This window comes from Anomalospiza imberbis, chromosome 18 (genome assembly GCF_031753505.1).
Source record: "Anomalospiza imberbis isolate Cuckoo-Finch-1a 21T00152 chromosome 18, ASM3175350v1, whole genome shotgun sequence".
Lineage (NCBI taxonomy): Eukaryota > Metazoa > Chordata > Aves > Passeriformes > Viduidae > Anomalospiza > Anomalospiza imberbis.
The window spans coordinates 2,630,849-2,644,949 of record NC_089698.1 but is presented as its reverse complement, the minus strand read 5'-3'; the positions used below and the strand labels follow the sequence as shown (position 1 = coordinate 2,644,949).

The window sequence follows — 14,101 nt, the reverse complement described above, 5'->3', positions numbered from 1 at the left end:
TGCCACCAGTCATCCCAAGCCAGGCTGCCAAGAAGAAATGGCCACTGAGATCAGCAGCTAATGCCATGGACCAGCTCAACCTGAACTTCATTTACACAGCCAGATTAAATCTATCAATATTTGATGTATTTTGCTGACAGACTTTCAGAAGGGAGAGGCAAGTTTGAGCCAGCAGACTGTAACCTTCTGGGGGCAGAATGACAGCCTTCAGCACCTTAATTCTGTTCGACCTGAGCTGAGATTCAGAGTTATTTCCCCTGCCAGATTACTTTTTGCAGAACTACAGGAGAATGTTTTAGCCTCTTCACCTCCTGTTATGACTGACAACCAGCAGAGCTTAAAAACCAAGATTAAATTTGCATCACACCCACAGTGAAAGCCAAGAAAACATTTCTCTTGCTGTCCCCACCACCCTTTGGACTTCCACACCCACGGTGTCCAATTCCACCTTGCTTGGAACACCTTGAAAACAGACTGTGATCAGACACAGAAGTGAATGTTGCTCTTATCCCACGGCTTGCCCCATTCAAGGGCTCAGCAGGCTCCACTCCTGCTCCTGAATCCAGCCTTGATGTATCAGTGCCCCAACTCCTCAGAAATTCTCTGTGTAGAGGCACAGATGCCACCGACCATGTATCCGTGTTTTAATGGATTAACCTCACAGGGAACATGAAAACCACTTGGGGGTAAAAGAAAGTCTCTTGAAGTTCCTCTCTGCCTTCTTAGATCTCAAACACCACCTGCACTGCTTCCTGCCAACCCACAGACCTCCCCGTGTGCCCTGCTCACATCCCTTTGATTAGACATCCTAAAACACCCTTCCTTAAAGCTTTGCTCCTTTGAAAATCGGATGGCACCACGGTGCTTCAGAGCTGCTGTGCCTCTACCCCTCCAGGTTAGTTAAGAAGTCCAAAAAACAGATTACTTTCCCAGCATTTGGCCTTCCCCTGTGACGTGCCAGCAGTGCTGCATTTCTCTTTCTTAAACACGAGGAGAAAACCTGGGGGAGAATGAGGCTGTGCAGGTACAAAAGAAACGGGAAAATAAAAGTCATGGCTTGCAGAAAAGGCTTCAGTGCTAGGGAAGAGAACTTGATGGGCTCCTCTGTGCACAGCAGTGGGCACTGAATTCCTGCCCAGCCTGCAGCCTCCCTGCAGAGACCCAGGGAACACAACAAGTGTCCCACACAGCTACAGGGAGTCAGGATCCAGCTACAAATGACTGACCTCACCTGTCCAGACACTGCTGCTCTCCCTGTGCAATGGAAAAAAAAAAAAAAAAAAAAAAACAAGGCTCAAAGCATTTTTGTATCAAAATCTTAAGAGAAAAACAAGTTTTCTATTGGAAAGTGAAAAGGAGGGGAGACACCAGGCCCAGGAAAGAGTAATCGGGAAAAACTCTCTTCGGAGCAGATGCCCATCAGAAGAGTGCTGAGGGAATCTGTGGCCCAGCTGGCTTTCCTTTTTCTCCCTGGAAGGAGAGAAGGTGTAAATGTGTCCTACTCAGCCTCAGAAGTCCCTGTCATACACTACCCCAGCTGCAGCACAGTTGGAAGTTTGCCTTGCCAGCAGGTTTTCCCCCTCCAGCAACATGCCCCAAGCTTATCTGAGCCTTCTTCCCCAGAATCAGAGGAAAACCCCACAGCCTCATCAGACACCTCACTGAAGTCAGGCAGAAAAAATGGGAAGAGGTTTTTTGACAAGGATGCAGCTACCAGCTGGTTATCAGTCATTAAGTAGACTATCATTTCTCCAGAGCGCAATGCTTTGTTTAAAAAAGCAAACAAACAATAACACCACACATGCACAAATGTGCAGGCTGAGTTCAGAGCACCCGTCATCATGTGTTGATTTAATTATTGTAACATTTCCCACTGTGCTGTGCAGAAAGATCATCTGTGAAGAGCTGAGTAGGGTGCAAACATTTAAATCATTTGATTTCCAGCTCACCACCTCAACGACTCAGGTTGAATCCTTGAGGTGCTGACTCCTAAATGATTTGTGGTGTTGGACTCTATCATACAAAAGGAAGTGTAAATGACCATTAGACAAGCCAGGAGAGACAGGTGACTTCATGTGAATTTAAAAAGCTTTGGTCTGTAATTCTGGGCTTGTTTTTCAATGTGAAATTAAAATAGTAAGTGTAATAAGGTCTCAACAGAAATAAATCACAAAACCCACCAACAAATTCTGCCCCATATGCCCTCAATATCCAAATAAAGCAAATGGGTATCTGTTAATATACCCATTGCCTCTGTACCCAGAAGCAACTTCCCAAATAATTTTATAATGCACTGTCACAATTTCCTGACAGCAAATACAGGATGCCTGATTGTCCATGTGCAACACTCTTTCCCTGACAGTCCCAAGAGATCCCAGGCCAGTACATTCCAACCAAAGGCCACCTGCAGTCACACCTGCTTGCTTCCCTGCCCTCCCTTGCTCAGACCCTCACAAAGAAAAGCCTGTGGTCACATCCACACCATGCCAACTGCAACCTGCCTCCCCTCGGAAAGACAAAACTCTGCCTTTGGGGTCCAGTGGGCAGTGGATGAACTGAGTCATTTTGAGTGCTTTCGTGAAGCCAAAGTTGGGCAAAAGAGCTTTCAAAAACCACTTCACCACTGTGCAGCAATTTGGGCATATTTAGCCTAGGACACAGTGGCTTAGACAAAGCTCCAGTTACTGGGATGGAACACACTTTGCCACAGTATATAATTAATAACCCATACACAGTCAACACACTTGTTTAACAACAAAGGACTCAGAGCCCACATGCACCATTAGGAAGCAAGTGGGAGCAGAACATCATGCAGTGCCAGTCCAATTAAACTTAAAATCTATGGGAAAGGAGTAAAAAAGCATACAAATATTACAGCCAAGCAGACTAATAGCCCACAATCACAATTTTAGTCTGTATCTCAGGCTGTCAAAGCACTGAGTAACTGTCCAATTAGTCATGGGAAAGAATGGCTGCTGCACTCAGTAAGAGTGAGATCGTTTCGACACCGTCCCCCAGAGTTCCTCCCTCTGTGCTCAGCAGCCCTTCCACATTGCACAAGCCATCCATCATTTACCTCACACCTGCTCTTTTTTCAACCCATTCTCTAATTTGTTCCACTAAGCATTGCTCCTCATTGAGCAGAGGTTGAATCTTGCTGTTTGTTGCCTTGCTGGCTTGCTGACCCTGCACAGGGTGGGCTAATTCCCCAAGAAATAAAGTTGCTCTGGTTGGGAACGGAGGAACCAGGAGGAAAATGCCAAGGAAGAAGGGGCTGACCACCACAACAGCTCTGGCTCCTGGGAACTTGGCTCACCATCAGGTGCACAATGCACAAAGGTCCCCATCCACTTTTGGCCACCAGCTGAAAGCCCCGCACGAGGATCTGCATCTAAGCCTGGTCAGTCCTGTTGTAATCACATCTTTCCAACTTAAACATCCTCATGCACTGCTGGCTTTGGTACAAATGCTGTGGCGCTTTGCCCACTCATGGCTTCCCCACAGCTATCCCAGGGCAGGGGGAGGCCACACAGCTCCTGCAGATACCCCAAGCTTTTACTCTCACTTTTCACTCACTCTACTTCGTCTTGCCTAAAAGACTTCTCTGATTTTATGCATCTTAACCACTTTGAAAAACACTATTTGCCATCTTTGTAACATGCTGGAAAAGCTTTTGAAAGGCAGACAATGAACTGGCTCTGCTCTGTGCAAAGCCTCAATCAAGAGGGAAATGGCAGGCAATCTTTCAGGGAATACAAAAGCAATATTTCTAAGGGACCACAGTTAATCTATGCCAAACACCTCTGAACTGGAAGAGTCACATGCTCCTTTTCTATTTAACAGATACAATGGAGTTGTTATTCTGCCTCCATGTTTTCCAGCATACACTAAATTAACCCGTGTCACCAAAACACCAAGGGAGTTCAGTGCAGAGAGGCACTTGTAACACAGCCTACAGCAGGAAAAGCCTTCATCCCTGCCCAAAGAAAAGCAAAGGAGCTGTAAGAAAACAATCTGTGAGCATTCAGAGAGGTGCACACTATTCTCCACTGCTCTATCAGTGTTTTTCACATTAGCTCTCAGGAGCACAGTTGGACTGCAAAGAGCTTGAAAATGACTTATGCTAAAATCAGGCACTTCATGAAGACCTGCACATCAAAAGCAGAGTTGTAGAGGCCATGAAGGAGGATTTTCAGTGCACAGGAAGGTGGTAGCATCCTCTACACATCCTTTTTTTGGCATTTTCTTTGCCAGAGGACAGCCCTTTCAGATGGGAATGCTCCTTTAAAACACTATTTAGGTTTTCCACTTGGCCATAGATCCCATCATTTGTGGCAAGCCTCAGAAACTGTATCAGGTGTTTTATAGATTTTCTGCAAAGAACAAATTACTGCCAGCACTGCCACCACCTGTACTGTCTCCACCTAGTTACTCCCAGACACATCCAATTCCTCCTTAAAAGCCCTGACCTAACAATGATGCACCCATCAAAGAAGGACATTTACTCACAACTCGGAGCCACACAGAGACCCACCAGCCCTGTCACAAGGCAGGTAGAAACTAGGGGTGCTCCAGGGAGTGGTTTTCTGGAACCACTCAGGACACTGAAGTGAAGCTTATTTCTTTAGGCAGCCCTTCAGGATGGATTTTGCTCACAATAAAGAAGACTGGCAGAGTTTAAAAATGATCTGGCAAGTTTATATTAAAAAAAAAAATTAAAAAAGGAGAATGCAAGATGTTGCCTACACAGGACTTGAAACCTTTTCAGTGGGCACACGTGGCTTGGATTTGTACATACCACGATTATAAGTGACAGAATAACAGGATTTTTTCTGAGCTAGCCCACAGAGTCACCAGATCTGAGAGCCTCTTCACAGACGTGTCCTGGAATGTGATGCATTGCACATACCTCACCTTCATGTTTCAATTCAGTGCAAATGTTGAGTGTACTCTGCAAGACCAGAAATGCTCACCAACATCGTGGATAAAGCGCTCGATTTTCGACTGCATCCCCCAGTATCTGAACTCCACTTTACACAGTTTATATGCACACATGATGGGGTATTTCCCAGGGTTGTTCTTGTACTCTTGAATCCAATCTTCTGAGAGGGGTCCTCTTTTAGTCTTCACTGATTTATACAGCTTTGGATCCTCCTCAGCTTTGTATTCGTGGGGAGGGATAGGATCTTTAACAATATCAATAGGATCTATAGAAAGAGAACAGAAACAGTTAGACCTTTCCTTTTCCTGAGCAAATCATGAAAACATCATTTTTCATGAGTTATTTCTGCTGTAGTCTTACTACCAGAAGCATTACAGCAATTTAGTTTCTTTTTACTTACACTTAAACAACTGATATTTAAATTGTTTATACACTGCTGCTGGGCAGAGATCAGCTCTGCCAGAGGAACGAGCACACGCAGTTCCAGCAAACGGAGGCTTTGCTCCAAATAGATGTTTTTGCCCACAGTAACTGCAGATCCACAGCACCCTGGCAGCTCTGCACACTCTGTCTTTCCAGCTCCACACAGATCTGTTGCACATTCCACCTTCCAGCTTTTCTACTATCACTCAGTGCTGCAGCTGTCTCAGCCAAGAGAGTTAAACACACCTGCCCTGCTATGGAACAGACATTGCCCATGGAACATCTCATCTTTGGGTCCATCAGAGGAGGGGACTGGGAACTCCTCATCTGCTATTGTTAGACCAGATGTACTGTGGAAAGCAGAAAGTTTAACTAAAGTCCTAATTGACAATCCAACAATGGAGAAGTGGAAGCTGCAGCAGGAGTGGAGTGAATTAACATATTTTAAAGGCCTGCAACCCCCAGAGCTCAGCAGAAGCATCTGAAGTTTGGATTCAAGGGCAGGATCACCCTTCCCCAGAAGTGACGGCTCTGTGACACCTCTCAGTGCACTGGTGGGACTCGAGCCTGCTCAGCAGTGAAAGCCTGGTCAGACAGGCCCAGCAATGAGGACAGATGAAGTGAAGTACAAAAGTACTTTTTTGAAATACTTTTGCCTTTTCTCATTCATTCCTTACGTTAACTCAATCTTCTAAAGGCAGCTGTGAAGTGAGTGTTAACGTACATGAGGGCAGGACTAAAAGGAGAGGGAACAAAAATTAAATGCAACTTCATGCTTCAAAAGTGCAGATAGGAATCATTTTCATATACATGAAGGAGCAACACAAATAATCAGCAGTATTTTCACAATTATACAGCTATTTTTCCTCTTCTATGGTTATTTCTACTTATTACCCCCAAATTCATTAGATGTCTTACTCCTCTTGGGAGCTGCATAAATAAGATGGAAAAGCATCAGCTTAAATTTACAGATGGGGCATTCAAATTATTTCCATGGGATTTACATCAAGCCTAGAAGAGAATTCTGGTATCCTCACCCTACTTGATGTAACCCTACCTGCAGTGACACTGACAGGGTGTGTGTTTAGGGAGAATGGACAGGCAGATGGACACACCAAGAAAAAAAAAAGACAAAAACAGGGAAAAGTGGAGGAAGAAGGTTATTTACCTAAAATGGTTTGCCTTTTTTCTGCAGCAGAAAGGTTGAACACGTTGTTATGGTCTCCTGGGTCAGTTTTGTAGTAGGTCTCAATATCAATAGAGAACTTCTCCACAAAAGGACACGTGTACCTGGGAGCCAGAACAACACAGCTTAGAGTAAATCAGCCTCAAATCCCAGCCAGCCTTCACTCATGTTCTCCTTCAGATATGCTTAAAATACCAACCAGAGATTGTTCTTTAAAAACTTCTTAAGACAGGAGCTCACCACTTTTCAGCAAGGAGATAAATTTTGGGCCCACTACATTAAAAATCTGTGACATGGATACTGATACAAGGACACCCAGGAAATGCACCTGTGCAAGGGGAAAAGCAAAGCTCCTGCCTGGAACCTATGGCAGAATAAAATACAAACTAGTTCTGTGCAGCACAGGTTTCCTAGCCAACTGATTGACTCATAGGCATTTCAAGAGAAGAGATAAAAACTGACTGGAAGTGAACTTTAATCACTTAAAAGTCAGGCAGCTCCATTATATTCAGTCACTGGCAACAGCCCATATGCACACACAGATTCCCCACCTTCCCAGGATTGATGTTACTTGCAGAGACCAGCTAAAACAGAACCAGAAAATTTTTCCAGATTTTTCATAAAAGTCAAAATACCCATTAAAGCCTTTTTATTGTGCAAGATGTCAGGAAAATCAGATTTGTAAATCTGAAAAAGAGCAAATGCTCTAAAATGGAGTAACTGGCACAAAGGTTATTTTTTTCCAGGGTGTGCGAAGTCCTCCCTGACAAAATCAGATGAAACAAGGAGGTCCCAGAGGGCTCCACAGAGCCTCTGGCTCTCTTCCCTCCTCAGGGTGAAAACCATAGGATGTAGGTTTGTTATTTTCTAGTTAAATGACAGACAGTTCTCAGAAAAAAAGTGCTGTGATTATTTATTTATTTATTTATTAAGATTTTTCTTTCCCCTGTACAAATGCATCCTGTCTTCCCTGACGGGATTCAGCATGACATCTGTCCCAGCACTGTGCACATTTATAACCTCCCCAAGCGTGCAGAGATCTGCAACGTTAAGCAGATACAAATAGAAACCATTTATGATTGCCCAAGCTTTGACAGACAAAACAGCTCCACATTTTACAGCAAGAAGCCACAAATTCTCAGGCAGGTGTGCAGTCAGCCCTGGCAAACTCCTGAGACCGAGCACTGCACAGGAATTTTAGGACTTGACCCCAGTTGCTCTGAAGGATATCACTGGAGAGGGGAATGTCACTGCCAGAGAGTGACATCAAGCCCTGTCTTTAACACAGGGAAAATGACGGGATCAGCTTTGCTTGGAATGACGCTGAAATCATAAAAGTCCCTGTTCCCCAGCCCGGCAGCCGAAGAAGAGGGCTGGAATGCGTGAGGTCAAGTTTTCAAGGTTGTTCACTTTTCCTTGTCTGTAACATTCTCTCTCTGACCTGCCCAGGTCTGTCTAGCACAGAAGCCATGGCAGTCTGCCCTGGGCAGCTCCCACATTATGTACTCAAAACTACGTGTGTATGTTTACAGACTTGTGCCAATGCCCATCACCCCTGTCAGACAGTGAATCTCTGCCTTAAACCAACAGAAAAGTGTCACCATCACACCAACACATGGAGGACAAGAGGATGGAGAAGAAGGCCAGGACACGCCCAGATTCCTCCATCTTGTAGCCCTGAATTACCTTCTAAAAACCCCAAAATTCTACTTTTCCACCCTGTGTCAATTCACCTATCACACTACTCAAACCCTTGTGGCTTGTAATTCCTCAAACAGAGTTGGAAGCCTCTCCCACAGGCTAAAATGGAAGCCACAGATGTTTTTAACTTCTTGCCGAGGTCCCCGAGCCCCCTGCCAGGGTCTCGAGACAGCCAGGGCAGCCAGAGGGATGTCCTGGACTCGACAGGAAACAGCTGTGGGCATTTTTGCCCAGATTTACCTTGTCCTTGTGTAAGGATAAGCATTCCAGGACTCCTCCTCGACGCGCAGAGCTGCCTTGGGCAGGATGGAGCGGAACCAGCTGGGGATGTGCATCCCGATGTGGTAAACCTTGTGTGTGTACTGCCCACTGCCCCCCGGGCCGTCCACGTAGGGCCTGTTCTCCAGGATCTCCACTCCACTGCCCTCCCCACATGTCTCCTCTCTGCTCTTTTTCTGAAAGGGAAAATAGATCACAAATAGATCACAAAAATGTTCATTTTCCAGGGCATCTACAAGGACCTGGCTCTCAAAGCACCTGGACACCAGGGATGGTTTCTAGGACTCCTTTTGAGCACAGCAGAGCTGTAGCAGCACCCCAGCATTAAGATTACCAAACCTAGACCTTGTAAAGGCAAAATTTAGAGATTCACCTGGCTAACAAAGAGATTTGATTTATTCAGGACCCCATGCCAATTTCCATTTGGATGCTCAGTTTGAATGGAGATGTAATGACACCTCAACTCCTGTTCCTGGAACAGGTAACACATCACACCCCAACCCTTGGCTCCAGCTCTGAACCACCCAACAGCACAAAACCCTTTTGCATCAGCAAGGGGGACACAGCCAAGGGGAGTGTGTCCAACCTGGCACAGCCCCGTGGTGACGTGTCAGCGTGAAGAATCACACACGCTCCTGCTGCAGCAGCTCCTCAGGCTGGACACCAGGAAAAAGCTCTTCACTGGAAGAGGGGTCAGGCATTGGAGCCACCACCCCTGGAGGTGCTCAAGAAATGACTGCATGTGGCACTCAGTGCTCTGTTGGCAAGCTGGGAATCGCTCACAGGTTGGACTGATGATCTCAGAGGTCCTTTCCCACCTCAATGGTTCCGTAATCACAGTGATAAAGATTATTCTGTGACCTACACCCACAGGATTTGAGGGTTTGTTGCATGTGATCTGGCCCAGCAGCAGCTCTCCAAGAACAGCTTGGAGACTTAGCTCTGCTAATTAAGATATTTAGAAGAAACAACCCAAGTTTGCCAGAATGATCACTGCACCCCCTGGCAGCCTCCGCATTTTGGCTTATTTGTAGGACTGCCCTTCAGTGAAAACCTGGCAAAATTCCCTCAATAAAAAAATACCAATTTCAGTGCTTCTAAGATGAGCTAGAGGCAAACCAAATATTTATTAATTTCTCACACATTTCAGCAGATTGGATGATGTATAACCTTCATCATTTCCAAACAACAGATTCATTCTGTTAGCATTTTGAGATTATTGTTTGTATTTGAAAGCACAGTACTTTGGAAATTAAGGGGGCAAAAAAGGAATTTTATACCAAGAATCAACTGTGAAATGTAACACAATAACAACTCCTCATTTTTGGCATACAAACAATTCAAAGGATAATATGGTTTAACAGAAAATTATTAATAAGATGCAAGAGATCAACTTCTTATCTTTTGAGGACAGTATGTTAAGCCAAGAGAGCTGCTTAGAAGTAAGTAGACCTGTTTGTAAAGACCTCTCCAGTGATTTTAAATTTAAACAGCTGCAACTGACAAACCTAAATAACTGACAATCTAAATAATCACTTTTTTCCTGCCCCACAAACTGCAATAGAAAAAAAAACCCCAGAAAAACAGAAAAGTATTTTGTTACAGTTTATTTCTAACACTCAGCTGGCAGTTCATTAAAGCACACATCCTCTTCTAACAAACTACTGTCTTTCAGTTCTTATATAAGCACTGACCAAGTCCTGTACAAATATTTATGACAATAACATTAAATAATCTTGATGACCCCAAAATCTGGTTAATTCAAAGGTCTCAGAAAAGGCAGTAACCCTGCCAGCACAGTGGAAGTGTCAGAATAACTGCACAGCATCTGCTCTGAACAGTTGATAGAAATTACAGAGATTTAGAGTTTTATTATATGGCAGAAGCACACAGAAATCAGAAGCACACAGAAATCATAAGCAGAGGGAAGATGGGTTTTCTTCATGCCAAGTTATTCAAAACTCCCTTCTAGACTGCACAGTTACAGCAATTCCAGGCAATTCTGCAAGTCCTCATTTGGGACCAAAATCCACTGAGGGGTTTTACTCACTAACACTGCCACTCCCCATTTCACTTTTCCCCGTTCAGCGGGTTTTAACAAAAACTTCTCTGCATGGAGATGAGCTGCCTGATTCTCACCCTAGAGCTGGAACCCTGAAGAACCCACAACACTGGCCAATTTTTGCTGTACACGAATAATTCCATCAGCAGCTTCTCCACCCAGCCTGGAACTGGTGACGCTCTGACGGTGGGAGATGCGAGGGTGACACAGTGTCACTGTCCCAGCTCACTGGGAGAGAAGGCAGGAAGGAAAAACCAAGTTCACTGAGACTCTTTGTGAAAGTCAGTTCACGTCCTACTTCTGAATTGTGGTTATTTTATTCACTTCTATGCAGCTGCAGCAGACTGCAAACCCTATTCTGGGAGCAGGGTGTGCTTCCTCCTCCAGCCTTTCCAGAGGACCAACTGCAGCCCACAGCCTTTGTCACCCAGTTACAAACCCTAAGCAAATTTTGGCCCTTCACATCCCTCCTACTTGTCACTTATCTACATAAGATATGACAAAACCATTTTCCCAGATGAATGTGAAACAAGAGCTGTAGCTCTGCTGACAAAAAAAAAAAAAAAAAATTTTAAAAATCAAAGATTATATCCCAAACTATCTTTAGAGCCAGAACTTTTGAGTCAGGCCAAATTTATACTCATAACACACCACACTGCTGGGAAGGATAGTATGATCAAAGAGAAATTCCCCAGGATAAACCCACACAAAGCTGCTTCCCAGCCCTCCAGGCTTTCACACTTAGCAGCTGGCTGGTTGAGAAGACAACGAGCTGCAGTGAAGTAAGGAAGGGCCAAGAGTCAGGAGAGATGGTGAACAGAGCAGTTACTGACCAATCAGAGAGACAAAGAGAAAATATGTTTCTCATATAATAAAAATAAAGACTTTAGCCACATGCACTTGAGAGACCAGGATGGTACTCTGGGCATAAGTGGTGCTGTGAAAGTGAAGCACTTGTGGGAGTGAAGAGCAATTTGCTCTGCAGCCATGCAGCCTCTTCATGCCTACTGTGCCTGAGCTACAGCCTGGAGAGGGCTGGTCACAAGGAAGTGGTCTGTAAACAACAATTAAAAAATAACCCTCAATTAGGAAAACATTTGGCTTGAGAAGTGTGTGGCAGGCCCTCTCCAAGGAATATCTGCTGGAGGTGATGTGCAGGCACTTGAGGGTCAGTCTCAGAGGTTTCAGCCTCGGAGAGAAGTAGAGACTTTATTTAGCAGATTACCTGGGTCATCGCTACTTACTACTGACACAGCATCTTCCCCCTCTATAAATACCTGAGGAATGGTCCCCAGCAAAATCAAAGAGTAGCTGACAGCCTTTATATGCAGGTTGTCTAACCATAATCACAGTAAACCATCCTATACTGTATTACAAGAGGAAATCCAGTCATCCCTTTCCAAGCCCCTCTCTCCTGCTGATGACACTCCATGTTCCCCACAGCCCCATCAATAGCTTTTCAGGACAGATGGTGACACAGATCCCTTCTAGCTAAAGTAATAGCATTAAATTACTCATAACAGGGAACCCAGAGAAAGCAGATGCACCATGATTAGCAAGAATGCCAGTTACTTAAAGGCTCCTATTAAAATAAATCTCTTGGCACAGCAGCATAGCATGGGACACAGCACATGACCTCAGCACAACAATCACAGATGAATAATTCCCATGAATATCACTTAACCACTGGGCCAGCCTAACCCATTTATCATCTGCCCTTCTCAACAGCAGACAAACAGCTGTAAACAGAGTCTTCCACAGGCAGGTTCATCAGTCCTCAGATCTCCCATCTCCTTTCCCATTTAGAAATGTGTCTCCCAACCAGAGCAAACCTTTTGTGCAAAGCCTTAGTCCAGCAAATGACCTGGCCCAGGTGAACAGAACCAGGTGACTCAATGCAATTTGTTTGTTTTTCTAGTGGGACACGGTTCCATAAAGGAATGATGGTTGATGGCAAGAGAAACCTTCACAGCCCAGGGAGTCTCAGCACAGCTGAAGGAACAGCATTCCTAGAACAGGAATGCATAATGCTGGATCAAACAGTTAAGGATGTGGCTTATTGGATCAGCTGGAGAAATACACAAGTCAGGCTGTGTAAATTAAGATTGCCTTGTAATGTTTTGCTTTTAGGGAATTAGAAGAAAAACAGCCCCATCAACCAACTCAGAACACCAAGAAGAATATTAATCTAATCCAGAGTCCTCCTTGTGTTCCTGCCCTGGAATCCAGCCCAGGCTGCTCACAGGCTCAGGTCTACAAGCAGAGAATCTCTGCAAAGCCAACAACAGCACTGCAAACAGCTCAGCTGGTTTAGCTTCTCCTCAAAGTGTCTGTTTTTATTGTAACTACTCTGAGCACTGCAATGGTCCTGCAGAGAACAGTAAGGACAGGGTAGGCAGCATGCTGATAACGGGTGATCCGGGCATGCTCTAGCTTTCAAAAACAGATTATAACTACACTCTCACCTTGTTTACCACTGATTATTGTTTACAGTACAAGCTCTCAATCTAAATAAGTGAGACAGTGCTTACAAAAGGTTGGGATGCTTTAGCTTCCTGATGTTCTTACTTCCCTTCAGCAGTGCAGTCACACAGGACCCACGAGAGTTCTGATTTGAGATTACTCCAATTATGAAGACTGACAGCAGCATGCTTGACAGACCTATCATCCATGGGTACAGAAGACACAAATCGTTGTAGAGAAACAATAACCAGAAGATTTTTTGGGGGTGTTTTTTTCCTCCAGCTCCCATTTGGAAAGGGGGTACTTTGATAGTCTGGACAAAACTCTTCTGGGAGAATGCATTAAAATAACACTGAACTCTCAGGATTTTTTTTAGCCCACTTAGACACAGATAGGGATATGAGAAGTTTCCAGCTGGCTGATGGCTTCGGTTAACAAGGACAGCAAAGACATCTCTGTAACCACAGAACAAGAACATGACAGCAAATATCCCCAGAGGACCCTGCTAACATACTTGCTCATATTGTTGTGGCAAGGGAGGCTAAGAAAACATTCTCTATGACCAATTACTATTTTTTAATTGTTTTGGATGCTAAGGCTACCACAAACACCAATTAAGTCCCCAGAAACAGACCTTTCCTTTGGGAACCAGAGAAAGCATGAAGTGCCTCATACAATCCATCAGACCACAAAAATGCCTGAAGCTGCTCAGGAAGATGACTCCTGTCATCACTGGAGAGCTCTTAAGACCTGTTTTCACCAACCAGACCTGTTCTGCTCAGTTCTAGAAAGGAAGTGCAAAGGCACCCAAGGTATAAACAAAATTTAGGCTGGGGGAGAGGAATAAACTCTTTCCTTTCAATCTCTTCCATTGAGGGAAAAATATTCCCAACTATCTCCAGTTGAACATTATCTAGGCTGAGGGATATTTCACTCTTACAATTGATTTTCCAAAGTGGAGTCTTCTTCCCACCACCAAGAGCCTTCCTTGCTATGCTCCAGCAGCTGCCCACCAGCCATCCTCACTCCCAGCTGCAGGCACCAG

At 44.7% G+C, this 14,101-nt stretch overlaps 1 protein-coding gene across 9 annotated transcripts in view; it reads right to left on the bottom strand.

Moving 5' to 3' along the window:
- The window catches only part of PITPNM2 (phosphatidylinositol transfer protein membrane associated 2), a 127,012-nt gene that overhangs the window by 41,246 nt on the left and 71,665 nt on the right, over nt 1-14,101 (bottom strand). For all 9 annotated transcript variants that reach the window (XM_068208411.1, XM_068208410.1, XM_068208414.1 and 6 more), the window contains 3 exons: nt 8,493-8,707; nt 6,534-6,655; nt 4,974-5,207 (listed from right to left, as the gene is read on the bottom strand). In XM_068208411.1, coding sequence (XP_068064512.1) covers nt 4,974-5,207; nt 6,534-6,655; nt 8,493-8,707 — 571 coding nt within the window. The remainder of the gene's footprint in view (nt 1-4,973; nt 5,208-6,533; nt 6,656-8,492; nt 8,708-14,101) is intronic.